General features: G+C 36.8%; 1 protein-coding gene across 2 annotated transcripts in view; it reads left to right on the plus strand.

Moving 5' to 3' along the window:
- The window catches only part of STK26 (serine/threonine kinase 26), a 32228-nt gene that overhangs the window by 14979 nt on the left and 2070 nt on the right, over positions 1-15179 (plus strand). Inside the window, exons 3-11 of one of the 2 annotated variants that reach the window (XM_055817999.1) lie at positions 1299-1529; positions 7631-7687; positions 9355-9463; positions 9557-9714; positions 12232-12417; positions 13084-13244; positions 13911-14004; positions 14483-14545; positions 14637-14773. In XM_055817999.1, coding sequence (XP_055673974.1) covers positions 1299-1529; positions 7631-7687; positions 9355-9463; positions 9557-9714; positions 12232-12417; positions 13084-13244; positions 13911-14004; positions 14483-14545; positions 14637-14773 — 1196 coding nt within the window. The remainder of the gene's footprint in view (positions 1-1298; positions 1530-7630; positions 7688-9354; positions 9464-9556; positions 9715-12231; positions 12418-13083; positions 13245-13910; positions 14005-14482; positions 14546-14636; positions 14774-15179) is intronic. The other variant, XM_055818000.1, reaches the window with a different exon arrangement.

Raw genomic sequence — 15179 nt, forward strand, 5'->3', positions numbered from 1 at the left:
TTAAGTAGGGTAATCTGTGCCTTGGGTTGAATGCCTGCTTTTGCCAAAACTGTCACTGCTTTTGCTGGTTCTGAGTTTTGGAGTGCAAGAAAGTTCCAAAGCAAAGCATATCTTTCATATTTTCAAGTGTTGCTGTTGAATCAGAGGGTTTTTTTGGGCAGATGTTGGCTGAGCAAGGATTGATTTGTGCACTGAGTTGCCCAGTTCTGACAGCAGCAATGTGTTTACTTCTGTTGCTCTGCAAAGCATGGGCTGTTCACTTAGCACATCTGTCTTACCTCTTAAAAAAAACACTCTCCTTTAAATTTTCTTAGTATGGTCTGAAGTTTGTGTTCTTAAACCGTGGAGCAAGTCATCAGTTTCCTTCAGTAGTCACTGCTGTGGTTTTTGGATGCACAAGTTTCTCTAAGTGGCCACATTGTATGCTTTATCTTGAAGGGAAAATGAGAATTTGCTTCCTTTTTGTTTCCTTTGTGACTACTTGAAGGAGTTGAGAAATTTAAAATATTTCTATAATAATCAGTCTGCCGATCTTAAGAGTAGTTAATCAACAGAGATTCCAAGCCAGGTATCCTCAAGCAGTGCTATGCTGCCTGGTGCTCTGTGCTGCCTTTTTGAAGGCATGCTGGGGTGATACCAGCCAGTTCTGGTCAGTACCCCACTTTCAGTACTCTGCTCCAGCCTGCTGTTTCCTTCTTTGAACATCTCTCAGCCCCTTCTGCTCTGCTTCTGTACAGCACTTTTAGCTGCCCTGAAGATGACTGATCTTACCAGTTCTCAGAATCTGCCAGTGAATACCAGGTAGTGGAGTCCTCTTGCAGCTAGCTCCGTACTGTTTGATGCTCTGCACTGCTTGATAGGATGCTTTGTCTGCCTAAGGCTCTTGGCCAGGTAGAAAGCCCAGCCTTTTCTGCCTGGGTGATGCTGTTAGTGCTTCTGTGCCGTAACTGCCTTCCTCAGTCTTCTGAATTACTGCACAGATAGGATTAATATTAAGAACAGCTCTTTTCTTTCGTTTTAAAGAGTTGTTATGTGAGGAACTGAAATGAGGTTTGTACCCGACTCCCTCCCTGGTGAGTCTCATTTACCTTTGACATAATTGCATAATGTACATTCGGTAACTAATAGCTGAATTAGATTTATTTCCTGCACACTGACTTCTATCTGATGCGAGCCTTCCAGTGACAATAAATCTGGATGATGTGCTTCTTGGGAAGTAATGAGGGCCAATAACTTGGAAGTAAATTAAGTAACTCATGTATCTCCCCCCTCTCCCCCTTCTTTTTTTTCTTTTCTAGAACCATAGAGCAGACCCAGAAGAACTATTCACAAAACTGGAACGTATTGGGAAAGGCTCCTTTGGTGAGGTGTTTAAAGGAATTGATAATCGGACACAGCAAGTGGTTGCTATAAAAATCATAGACCTTGAGGAAGCAGAAGATGAAATAGAAGATATACAGCAAGAGATAACTGTTTTAAGTCAGTGTGATAGTCCTTATGTAACGAAATACTATGGATCATATTTAAAGGTAATGTATAATATTGCACAAATATTTGCTAGCACCCAGTTGTTTTGAATGCCGCTAGGAAAAAATTCCAAAATTGAGGAAGAGTTATCATGCTGACTTGACCATTTATTAGTAGTTTTTTGTTTTTCTTTGAACAGAGCTTTTCACTTTGTTTTGCTCCTTTTGCTGCTGCTTTTTGATGCTGGAATTTGCATGAAATGGCTAGGGAATGAACAGAATTGATAGAGGATTCTTCTTGCCTTGCTGTTGCTTTTGGACAATGGTTTTCTCTTCTCGCTCCACAATCCCTAGCACAATTTTGTGGCCTTTCTGGGGAAGAAAAAAAAAACCTTCATACCTGTAGAAACAAACCCCTTTCTCTGATATGGAAAGGAACCCTGCACTGTGTAGAGAAGTGCTGGTAATTATGCAGAATCGTAGGCCTGAGACAAAGTAAAACTGACATAAGCAGAGTTATGTAACCACTGTGTGAAATGTTATCTAAGGTATAATTTAAAAACAAACAAACATGAAAACCTGCAAAAATCAAAAAGTGTTGAGTAAGTCTTTTCAACTTGCAAAACTGTCCAGATATAATCACCTTAAGTATGGCTTAAACGATCTGTGGTGCATACGTGTTTTAGATGTTTTTAAAAAAACCTAAAGCCATGTAATAAAAGCTAAAGTATTAACTGTAGTTACAGCTATCTTAGAAGTCGGGGGGGGGGGGGGTGTTTGCTTGTGTTTGGGGTTTTTTTTGTTGTTTTTTTTTTTGGCTTGTGTTTTTTCTTGGTGGGTTTTTGTTTGCTTCTGTTTGGTTGTTTTATTGTGGGTTTTTGTTTGCTTGGGTTTGTTTTTTGTTGGTTTTGGGGGGGTTTGGTTTTTTTGGGGGTTTTTTTGTTTGTGAATAGGGAAAGAAAACAGTCTTTTCATTATTTACAGCATTATAAGTATTGGAAGCAAAAATGGCGTTGCAAATCTGCCTAAGTACCTGTGCATCACAGTAGTTTTGTCTTTGGCCTTACCATGCAAGTCTTTCACTTTTTACCCTTTTTCTTTGATATCTAAGTATAGTTATTCTGTCAGTGCTATAAGACTATCAACTTGTGGTTAGGGATTTTTATTTTTAAAAAAATGTACTTTCTTTACCGCTGTGTGAGTTCTTTACATTTCGATTCTAAATGGATGAATTCTGAAAGATTAGTGCTGACCTCTTTGCTTTTCACACTTCCAATGTTTTTGGGGAAGGAAAACTTCTGTGTGTGGAGCTTGGGGAGGTGTTTGTGGAATTTTGGTTACTTTCCCATTCATATAAGAAATTCCTATTTTTTTAAAAAAAACCTAAACCCCAAAAAACTGAAAAATGGTTCACAGGAATGTTTTTCATCCCAAACTAGCACAATGGGAATTCTACTGCTTACTGTTCCCCAACTAAATGAATAAAAATGTCCACAAATGAGTACTTTTAGTTCTGTAATTAAAAATAAATAAAAGTACTGTTTGAGCAGTATCTTGGCTCTACGTTTTTCTTGGGCTAGATTTATCCTTGGTTACTAATACTAGATCTTTCAGCTTGAGATTCCTCAGGGGAGAGTGTATTAGCTTTGTTAAATGTGCAAAGACTCTTCTATGCTGCCTTTTCATTTTAGTAATAACAGGTATTTTGAGAGTTATCTCAGTCTATTTTTTTTTTTTTTTACTTAATCACTATAGCTTTTAAGTTTTTATTAGCTATTATTCTAAGAATGGGTGTCAGCCAAAGCATTTAGCTGTGTAGTACTTTGCTGATGATTTAATTTCTCTATATATTGTAGACATCTCTTGGAAGCAGTGGAATAGGCACAGTTGTCTACCAAATGACTGTATAATTAAAGGTTAAAGCACGCTAAAGTAAAATTCTGAAAATTAAGACATCTTACTTCTTGCAAAACAAAGTCCTAGGCTGCAGAGATTAATAGCAGTTTCCTATGGATATGACTAGTGTGAAGGTCGCGTTCAAAGTGGTCCCATAGGTTTGCTGGTGAATACTTGGCTTTATATATAAAGATCACTGAAAATATTCCTAGAAATAGTTTAAGATAGTGGCTAAAAAAGCATAAGCATACAGTGAGTAGAAGGTATTTAAAAAATATAGAGAATTTTTTTTTCCTTTGCATCTTTCTTTATAGGAAAACAAAACAGTTGAGCCAGTCTGCCATCTCTAAGATCATGTTTATGGAATATAAATAATTTACTAAAATATATTAATCCTACATGTAAGTTTCTCTGAAGCTCTACGGAGTGCCATTAGAAATGTTTTTTTTAAATTATTTTTGCAGTGCTTAAATCAAAGAGAATTCATATTTTCCTGATTATACCGAAGCAAACCCTCAGTGCAAAGGCATTCAGGGTGCCTACAACACCTATTGGTATTCCTTAGTTGAGTAATCTAGATCTTGTTTAAATCTTACAATCTGATAGGTTTTATTTTGAAGAAATTGCAGCTGAGACCATGTGCTAGCTTCAGGTTTTTCATATGTGCCTGAGTTCATCCACTTGAACTGTAACAGAATATCTTCTGTTGTAACTTATTCTTGTTTTTAAACCGATTTTAAGTAAGCTTTGAATAAGCAGATGGTTCTTGTCATCAATTTGTAGTCACTTTCAGTTTTATCTCTGGTGAGATAGCATATTTGATACTTAAAAGTTGTTTATGACTAAAACACAAAAGAAGAGATGTTAACTGTGAGGGTTTTCTGATTTGCAAGCATTTCAGATGAGAGATTTTATTTTTGTACAGCCTTTTCTACACATTCTTCAGCTCTACAGTTTCCTTGCACTTTAGGATGCAAAGCTAGGCTTGTGGCTGAACCGGATGGAGTCGCCCAGTCTCAGGGAGCCCAGGGCTTACCAGCTACATGCAGGCTCTTCCAGATGCTCCTGCTGCTGAAAGGGGGAAGGGAAGAGTGTCTTTATTTCATTACTTGACTTACTAATTTGTAACTTAGTCAGCTCAGCTGATGCCATGTGAGATACTCTTATGTTTGCAGCCTAGCTGCTCATTAGCTACAGCTTGTACATCTGACTTGTACATGTGATTTTAAAAATATGGACAGTCCCTTAATATTTTTACCTAGCAGTGCAATGTTATTTGTCTGTTACCGGATATTTTACTCTTGAAAAACCTTATTGTTAGTACAGAGTGGCAAGGTCTACTTACTTGAGGTTCTTGGTATAAAGCTGATGGCAGTTTTCAGTTAGTGATACAAAAAGGTGCAAAACCCCAACATCTTTGTAATTTGGGTTACCTGTATGTCTTGAATTTTGGAGTTTGAATGGGAGTTTCCCATTGAATTAATCTTGGAGCTTAGGTATTAGTAATTTTCTTCTCGAATTTTCATTGGGTATCTGGCAAGAGCAGAACTGTTTTCTAAACATACTGGTAGGTGATGTACAAATATATCGTCAAAGAATGCACCATAATAAACACATTTGTGTACAGTGGTAAAATATTCCAACTTCATATCGTGTGTTTCACAAATGCCTGTAGAAATGTACAAGCTTACAGCTGTATTAATGCAACTTTTGTAGCTATAAGATAACTTTAAATCCTGACGTAGATGTCTGTAGATGTTCTCATTTGTGGAAGGTCAGGATCTTGCCTCCTCATCCCATATTGCACTTTGATTGCAGTTAACATCACATCTCAATAAATAAAACATTCGTTGCGGAGAGTACCCTTGAAAGTGATAGTGCATAGCAATGCAGCAGTGTGAGTTAGGTTAGACAGCTAAAATGAGTGTTCTCCTCAAGCGTAATGGCTTGTCGAAATGTATTACTACCTTATCAGTTCAGGATTGATAAAGATTAAAGGTATTAAAAGTTACCTTAGTTCTGGCATGTTTTGGTTACACCAGTTTGTGAAGCTTGATAAAATACTTGAGCTGTACTTTACATGTGAATCCCATAGAGATAGATCTTCTCATGACTGAAATTTTATGCTTGTTTTCCCTATTTGTGCCCTTTAGCCGAGGAGTTTAAATATCTATCCTTGTAAATATTACAGCCACCTGGGCTTGCTCTTTTCTTTTGCACTTAAAACAAGCCTGAAGTTATTAGTTTTTCAGATTTGATATCGAGAACTCTTGTAGTAGTGTCCGGAGACTTCCATCAGAATTATACAGCACTTTGTGCAGCAAAGCTCTGAGACAATCTAAAGATACTGTTTATTCTACATTGTCTATTTATACTTGATGGACCAAAAATAGCTAGGAAAAAGGTTGTTCATGCCTGTCTAGAAAATATCCACACCCGGTTACAGTGGATAGTAGCAGTTTCTTTGAGACATTATTTCAGAAACAGGGTACTTACTCATTTTCACCCTATACTGTTTTTAAATAATAGTCAAATCCTCCAAACATGTCCGGTAACCACAATGTTTGCCTTAAACTGGAGTTCCTTGCAGGTCTCCTCAGCTGACAAAGTTGGGCTTTGTAAAAACTGCTAAAATTAGCCAGCCCTTCCCTGCTGATCTCATAATATTGGAACAGACTCTCATAAATGGTGTGTTTTTTAAATTTGGTATAAATCTAATAGAGCCGACTTTGTTAAGATAATTGGATGCGGCGCTTTCAGAAACTGCACCTTTATTTGCATGTTGAGTTTTCTTTAAATTTCTGTCACTAGTCAGGCAATAGGGTGGGAAACAATGCAATGTAGAATGTAGGAGGCTTTAAAAAATACTTCTGTCGATAAGCTTGTGCTCTGTTACAGGGAACTAGCACTAGTAAATATCTGTTGGAAATTTAAACAGCATGTGTGGTACTTCAACAGGTCTGGTTCAGTTGAGTATTTTTAGTAATGGTTTTTATTTGAAATCAAGAAATGTTTTTATTTGCAGAATTACTTAGAATAGTAGCCCATAGATTAATATTTTGGTTTCTTCTGAAATGTGAGGGGACTCTGGCAAGCAAATAGCAGAAGATCCCAGTTTTGAAACATACACTCTGTAGATCTGATACCAAATCTTTCGAGTTTTGTGTGTGAACCAGCTACATACCAAGGGCAAAGTCAGCATCTAAAAACCAGTGTTAGAAGTATTTGTCAGTTCTAGTATTCTAGTAGAGACACCTCCACAAAGAAAACAGAAACTCACATATAGCCCATAGTGAAAGTGTACATGAACTTTGCAATATTACTAGAAATAATTTTAAAAAATATAATCCTAAGATAGGTGCCTTAAGTCATACTTTTTATTGAACTACGTTGCTCTTATCTTCGACCTTTTAATGGCTGATTTCAAATCTCTGATTGGAAAACTTCAGAAACCTGAGCACTTTTGTAGGGTTCCAAGTCTGGCAGTGCAGTTTCTCCTGGCTGGTGGTTGCGCAGCTTTGTACCTGAAAATTGGAGCTGCCCCTAGGGTAGCAAGCATGTTTTGTGGTAGGCTGTAAGTCCTTAGGTACAAGCATATTCAAGGGCTATCAGTTCTCACTTTTTGATGGATCTGACAACTTCAAGTTGACACTTGTAGGCATGTTAGATACACACTTGCCCAGTTACCGTGTAGCTGAAGAGGCACTTAGCAGCTGCCTCCATTAGGCTTTACATTTCTGTTGTCTTTGAAGCGTGTTCATACTCCCTCACTTGCTCAAAATTAAAGTAAGTTCTAAGTATTTTCCTGAGATGAGAGGTGTGGTGATGTTACAAGAACGTTTCCTATTGTAATGCTTCTGTATCACAAAAGGCTGGAATAAATAGTTGTAATGCAAAGACAGTCTTTCGTAAGAACTACAGCCTTACATTTAAACACTTAGTTTAAACTTAAGCCACCACCAAATCACTTTCTTCTCGAAGTTCTGTTGCTTTGGGTGAACTTTTTTAGGTGTCAGTGGAAAATGATTGGCAGGAGGAGTGGTGGTGGTGTTTGTTGCTTTTTTAAATACAGAAGTTAAAATTTAATTGATATTTAGACAACTTGCACAGGAGCTGTGTGATACAAGAAGTAATTACCTGTAACTTGGTGATTAATGGGACTCTGCATTTGTGTTCTCCTAATAGTATGCAGGTAGTCTATTCAGATACATGGGGTTTTTTTTCTGTGGCAGCCTTGGACTTCTAACACCTCATGCCTTCCTTTACAGGGCACAAAACTATGGATAATAATGGAATATTTGGGTGGAGGGTCAGCTTTGGATCTTGTAAGTATATGATTTTTTTGCATTATAAGTACTAGTGAACCTTGTTTCATTGTGCTTTCATATCTGTTTATATATAATCTAGTCCCTGGAGGCAACTGCTAATCACATCACTGCTACATTGTAATGCTCCAAAAAGTGTGAATTTGAATGATAATTCTGTTATATTGAATTGATGTTGATTTTTTTGTTTTTACTGTTTGTCCCTAAGCATTAGGAAGCATCCATTTGTTCTCAGTCAAATGTAAGGCAATTTTTTTTTTCTTAGTATGAGGAGAAGTACTGTTCTTGCCATATGTGGTGGGTTTTGGGTTTTATGTTGGCAGCCCCTCCCATATCTCCGCCCCCTGGTAGAATTCATTACACTCGAATAAAAAAATGTTTCCTTTGGGATTGGGTCTCAGGAATGAATGAAGTGTGTGCCCACAGAGTACGGTTAGTTTTAACTGGTTAAAAGGTGTTGGATTTTCCATTTTCGGGTATTTTCAGTTAAGCATGAAAGTGCCTTTTACTTAAGATAGTGCAGCATTCATGAGGGATGTAGCTTAGAGAGTACAAGAGCACAGTTCACTGTATGGATGTGGTTTCCCCATACTTTCAGTACAGCTCTGCCTCAGCTGTAAAGCGTAGAGGCCCACCCTTTCCTGTAAGATAATACAACTCAGTCTTTGTTTGTGTGATTGTGAAGGAAACATGTCATGTCTTCAGTATTACAGAATGGTGTGTTAATTACATATTTGCTAACAGTGGTCCTGTCTGCAAGAGCTGAAGTATGTGCTTCGCTTCACAAATTGAGTTAAACTTCTTAATGAAATTACATCGCATCAACTCAGCTACAGGAATGTAAAAGCATAGTAATTACGTGTAGCATGTAGTACTTTGTAGCTCTGGAACTTGGTCTTTTTGAGAAATGAGCTGTGACATATGTACTCTTAACACTTGAATAATTGTGGAGTTGTCAGAAATTGTGAAATAGCCTTTACTAGTGACATTGAAACCACTGAAGAATAAAACTTTAAGTTTTGCCACATTTACCTCACTTTGCCATACCATAATTTCATGGTGTTCTCTGTTTCAGTGCTGTGTTGATATTTTTTTATAGCAGAATCACCCACCTTAATTGCTTCTGTTTTATTTACATAGCTTTCTAATGTGCAAAGCTTACCCTTATTCCATACTAGCAACTTTATAGTAGCACATTATGTTCTTGATGCAAAAGCAAGCATGGTATCAAAAATGCTGGAACAAGAAAAAAAAATGCATCATAAATTTTAAACCCCACAGTCAATAGACTAATTTATTTCGAAATAAACTGAATTTCTTCATTTGCTTAATCTAAAGTGCAAAATTCAGTCTGCAGTGTTTGCTGTCTGTAAGAAACTATAACTTTATGTTAAGCTTTTCACGTGCGTTGCGTGCTGAGGGGAGTGCATACTGTATGCAGTAGAAAAGTACCAGCATTTTCAATGTATTATCAATAGAGGACATGTAAAGATGATCATTCCATTGGCACCTGTTTCTGATAGAATGTTGACATACTTTATTAAATATTCCGTTAATTCTGTTAGTTCTTTAAAAAAATCTTTCAAGTTTAAGATTTAATTAAATCAATAACAAGGCAAAAATTAGATACAAGACTAAAATTATTTTAATGTGTCTTTTTTCTAAAGCTGCGTGCTGGCCCGTTTGACGAGTTCCAGATTGCTACCATGCTAAAGGAAATCTTGAAAGGCCTTGACTACCTACACTCAGAGAAGAAAATTCACAGGGATATAAAAGGTGCATAACATTTTAAATGTTACTTTGTTAAAGCCTTTAAAAATCATAAGAGCAGTATTCTAATTGAGATACTATGTTTTTCCCTTGTGGCAGCTGCCAATGTCTTGTTATCAGAGCAAGGTGATGTTAAGCTTGCTGATTTTGGAGTTGCTGGGCAGCTGACAGACACGCAAATTAAGAGGAATACCTTTGTTGGAACTCCATTTTGGATGGCACCTGAAGTTATTCAGCAGTCAGCGTATGATTCAAAAGTAAGTATGAAAGTAGAATACCTTTTCTGTGTATCTGCAGATCCAACAGAAATGCCTTTGATTTTTGTGGTTTTAGCTCTATTAGTACGGAGAAAAAAAAGTGGATTTCAAATAATAAAATTAAAGGTACAATTGAATTGTTCTTACACAGTAGTTATATGTCACTGTACTCGCATGCAAGACACATGCAAATCACTAAGTAAAATGATACTTTCTAGTCAAGATTCTTTCAGAGAAACTCCCTGGATGCTTTCAGTGTTGTGAGTTAGTTGGTTGGTTTGTTTTTAATTTCAATTCAATGTTTTGCATTTAATTCAAACAGTGGTAAAGTTTTCACAAATTAGAATGCCATCAAAACTTATCAGCTTATTTAAAGCCAAGATGGTGGCTGAAATGTTACTCTTTCCTCAGATTTTTAGAAACAGCTCTGGATATAATTTCTTCAGTGGTATTTCTGAGGACCTGTGTAATGCTGAAGGTTTTAGCACAGGTGACTGATCCTGAGGAGCAAAAAAATTTACTTGATGGGTAGCTGTGGTAGCATTACAGTACCTTGTACATTTCTTTGTCATGGGAGCTGTTGATGGATGACCGATTGCAAAGGAGAGCTTCCTTATGTGAACTAACAGTAGAAAAGCAGACCTCTGCCATGTTGTTCTGATGGTTGGGAACTGCTGCTAGAAGTGACAATAAGAGGGAACAGTCCCCTCTTCTCCCGTGTGTATACCTACAAGATGACCTATGTATGGCTAGTGAAATGGCAGTGTATTTTGCTGGCATTGGGTTTTCTACACCCTGTGGATGCAACTTTAGATAGCAAGAAATCTAAAAATCTTGGTATACGCAAAGTAATACTTTCATACAATTTTTTTCTCAACTGTAACTGTTCTTGTGATGTGCACATAAAGAAAAGACTGTTGAATATCTGAGATGTCTTGAAGATATTCACACTTCAGGAGACTTTCCCAAGATCCTTCAGACTTGATGGCATTTTTGTACATGTCACAAGGGTTCTTGCTGATAAGAAAGACGTATGTTGTAGTTCTCATGTTTAGGGTTTCAGTGGTGCAACTGTAACGTGCTCCCCAGGGCATTTTGGAAAAGGGCTCTACCCTGCTTTGAAAATGCGTGTAGTCCGGTTGAATTGAGAATAATTTGTCTCTGCTTGCCCTGTGTATAAATCAGCTGTATCACCCCTCATTTATGTTCTCCCAGCAACCTAATCTTCTGCCTTCCATATCGCCTCAATATGTTGTGAGAGCAGTGCCCTCTCCCTTTTCTTTCTATGCCAAAAGGCTGGTGGGAAAGCACAGAAGATGCAAGCCTTTGATAGGACAGAAGAAGGGTTTTGGACAGGATACACTTCAATTTCTAGACTAATACTGACGCGTATTTTGGCACCTGGACTGAATTCTAACCTTTCTCCTTCTGTCCCTCCTTCAAAATGACAGAAAATAAAAAATAAATTCATACATCTTTGCAGTGGTAGAGATTTACAAGCCCTATCTCTTCTTTCAAGACATTTTGCTCCAACATGTAGTTGTTGGTTATGATATTTCAGTAATAAACAGTGAACTAGTTTAATTCTTCAATATTAAGTGCAGGTATTTTAGTTCTTGTGAATAGGAAAGGAATATTGGAGAGTTGCAAACTGTAACTCTTGTTTACTCTATGGGCAACTTCGATTTGTGACTTCTGTGCCAAGCGTAGTCAACCATTGCCAGCCACTTTTTAATGTGAAGCATCTTTAGTGACCTTAATAGCTATTGTAGCTCATCTAAGAAGATGCAAGTAGTGTATATTTCACTTGGGAAAAATCTCTAAATTGGGAAATAATTTTATAGTTCATAAGGTATTTTGGTAGACAGACAGATTTTTTTATAATGCTTACCTTTAGCTAAAATAAATACCACTTCATTATTCTTCAAAAACTTACACTGTGAACTTGGTATTTCAGGTCTAACTAGTTGATCATCTTCTAGCTAAATTCGTCAAGCAGGCTGTTAGGAAAGAAATGATCACCTGCTGGATTTCATTCAGCTTTCTGCTTTGTTCCTTTAGAGTGAGGTTTCTAAAAAGGTTGGATACCTCAGTGCATCTACAGTTTTAAAAAGTACCGTCGGCATGCAGTTTTTCTACCCAGACAAAAATCTGAATTGGGCATAGGAAATTAGTGGCAATGTGTAATTCATTATGTAGAAAAAAATCAGAGGGAGATTAATGTTTCTGAAGGTTTTTCCAAAAGCATGTGCATTTAGGTGCGTTTGCTGACAGTGTTGCAACAGCAAGTGTGCAATAAAAGTGATGTTGTAGATGTTTGTCTTTAAAGACTAAGTCAGCCAGGCCTTTGGGAATTATAGCCTTCAAGTATTAGAAAGGAATCTTTGTGCATTGTCTACTTAGAGCAAAAATAATTTTATAGATAGATGAAGTATATGTGAAGATTTCAGTTATTAAATGCTTAGTCACAATATTTTGAACTAAATTTTGAACTAAAAGTAACTTTTCCCTTCTCAGGCTGACATCTGGTCATTGGGAATCACTGCTATTGAACTAGCCAAAGGGGAGCCTCCCAACTCTGATATGCATCCGATGAGAGTTCTGTTTCTCATACCGAAAAACAATCCTCCGACGTTATTAGGAGAATTCAGTAAACCTTTTAAAGAATTCATTGATGCGTGTCTGAATAAGGACCCAACATTTGTGAGTAGAGAGATATATGTATGTGTGTGTGTGTATATATATAGACGTTTTGGTTTTGTTTTCTACTCTCTCATGCTTGTGAAGTATTTTGCTGGTGTAGCATGTCATAGTTGAAATAATTTTAGAGAGTGTACTTTCCACTGTAAACGGTAGTGGTGCTTTTTAATAGCTGTGTCTCCATCCTGGTGTCTTTTGTTTAAAATACTGAAGGGAGGAGGGAGAATGCTGAAAGAAATTATGGTGGCAGGGACAGCTTCCTAAAATGCACTCAAACCTAGGATAATGTCAGAAGAGAAACTTTAACAGAGGAGAGAATCTTTATTTATTTATTTTTTTCTTTCTTTCTTTTTTTTTTTTCCCCCTCCGGCAGAACTTTTTCTGCCTGTCTGAATTCTGCTTACAAGGAAACGTTGCATTGGACAATTTTGATTAGTCATTTTCCTGGGTGTGTACCTTCTAGCATAGAAGGATAAGGAGTATAGTCTGTGTGTGACTTGATCATATTTTTAGAGTGCTTGTAAATGTGGATTACTGGTTTTCTTGACTTCCTGTTTCAGTAATTTCCTGATACTTTATGAGTTAGCTTTAGGAGTCAGTTGTCTTACTAAATCTCCCTTATTAACATTTAAAATCATGAAATGTTAGCATAACTTTAAATATTTAAAGTGTTTCTTTCAGCGTCCCACTGCAAAAGAACTTCTGAAGCACAAATTCATTATGAAAAATGCCAAGAAGACTTCATATCTGACAGAACTGATTGATAGGTTTAAGAGATGGAAAGCAGAGGGACATAGTAGTGATGAAAGTGATTCCGATGGTTCAGATTCGTAAGTTTCTTTTCAGTTTAGTCTCCTTTTGGCTTTTCTTTTTTCTTTTTTAAATAATGTTACTGAAGTAGGTTTGTTGCAGTTTCTCTTTGTAATTAACACCTCTTCTGTACATCTGTCTCTGTTCCGTATGTTTTTCATTGGCTTCTTTCAAGAAAACCCCTTTATGACCCTAAAGTCTAATACATAAGTTGTGCGCTCATTATCTCTTTAAGCTTTCTCTCTCTGAACTCAATTTCAGTTCTGTTTAAGTTCTGTGTATTGCCTAGTCTGAGGCTAGTGGTTGTACCAAAACCAATGAATCACAATTAGAAACATTGCAGAGCAAGGGTGAGGTGTGTGAAGAAGTTTGTACAATGCCTGTGGAACATACATTCTGTAAGTCTCTTGCGTTTCTGGCTATCAGGTAACTTTAAATGGGATGCCATGGGAGAAGGTAGGCTTTATGTGTAGATAACATCTTCTCTTTGCTTTGATGGTATTTCAGTTTATTCAGCCTTTCAAGTTGTTTTTCTTTAAAGTTCAGTTAATGCTTCGATACCCAGTTTCCTTATTTTAAGGAATGTGGAACTAATCCATAGAGATTTATAATGTATTTGGGTTACCTATGCTTGCCGAGTGTTATGTTGTGGCTAGTATTATGTACATCGTATCCCTTTCCTTCAGGGAGTCCAGTAACAAAGAAAATAACTCTCATCCTGAGTGGAGCTTTACAACAGTTCGAAAGAAGCCAGATGCAAAGAAGCTACAGAATGGGACGGTATGTGCAGTCTGAAGAGTTCTTTCTAAGTGCTGGTTTTGAAGCCAGTTTAAGGAAGATAGTGGTAAACTTAGCAATTACTCACTTTTCATAAGAAGTAACTATATTTTTGTAGTTCAAGAGATGATGCTTGTTAGTGATACTTCCTATGTCCATGTCAGCCTTCAGTGCGAAATACACCGCATACTAATAGATCAGTATCTGTTCATAGAGATGTGAATTTTCAAGACGTGTGTAATGTTAGAGAGGAAAAACTGAACTGTTTTTCTGATGATATATGATATTGTTTCAGATATGTCATCAGGCATCTGTTTCCATATCACATAATGTTTGATATATTGGGCCTTGATTGGTTTTGTAACATATTTCAAGTGCTTTGTTGAATTTAACTGAACTTCCAAAATCACGTGCTGTGTTAAATTCACTGTATATGTTGTATAGGAATATGCTAATGTAATCCTTATTTGTTAACTTTCAGGATCAGGATCTTGTTAAAACCCTGAGTTGTTTAACTATGATAATCACGCCTGTGTTTGCTGAGGTAAGCCTTTTGACTTAAAAAACTTCTTGGAAAATATTACCCAATGCCTGATAACTTTTATAAGTTTTATCTGTTTTGGTTTGCTACCCAGCTCAAACAGCAGGACACAAATAATGCTAGCAGAAAGAAAGCAATTGAGGAACTTGAGAAAAGCATCAATGTGGCAGAAGCAACGTGTCCAGGGATCACAGATAAAATGGTGAAGAAACTTATGGAGAAATTTCAGAAGTAAGTTCAGGAATTTTTTTGTATTCATTGTTTTAAAAAAAAAATAAATTAAAAGAAAAATTTTATAGTAAGAACTTATGCACAGGCAAGGCTAGCTGACACTGAACAGCCTATGTTGGGTAAATCTGAGTGCTTTAGCGTTAAGTGAAATATCTTCTGTGCCCCGTGCTTTTAAACTTTGAGCTTTGGTAGTTAGAAGTAACACTTCTGTTTGAGACTAAAACTAATGGTAACAATTACTGTATCTGTTTGGTCTAGTGCTGCAATTTTACTGTAGTTGTTATACCTTGCTTCCTTTAATTTAGCCTGCTATTTTGTTGTAAGCATATTTGTAGCCAGTAAGGGAGCAGGACGATCGTTTAACTTCTCTTTGTAGCGATTTTTTTTTTTTTTTTTTAGAATGTCA

This window comes from Falco peregrinus, chromosome 13 (genome assembly GCF_023634155.1).
Source record: "Falco peregrinus isolate bFalPer1 chromosome 13, bFalPer1.pri, whole genome shotgun sequence".
Taxonomy (NCBI): Eukaryota; Metazoa; Chordata; class Aves; order Falconiformes; family Falconidae; genus Falco; species Falco peregrinus.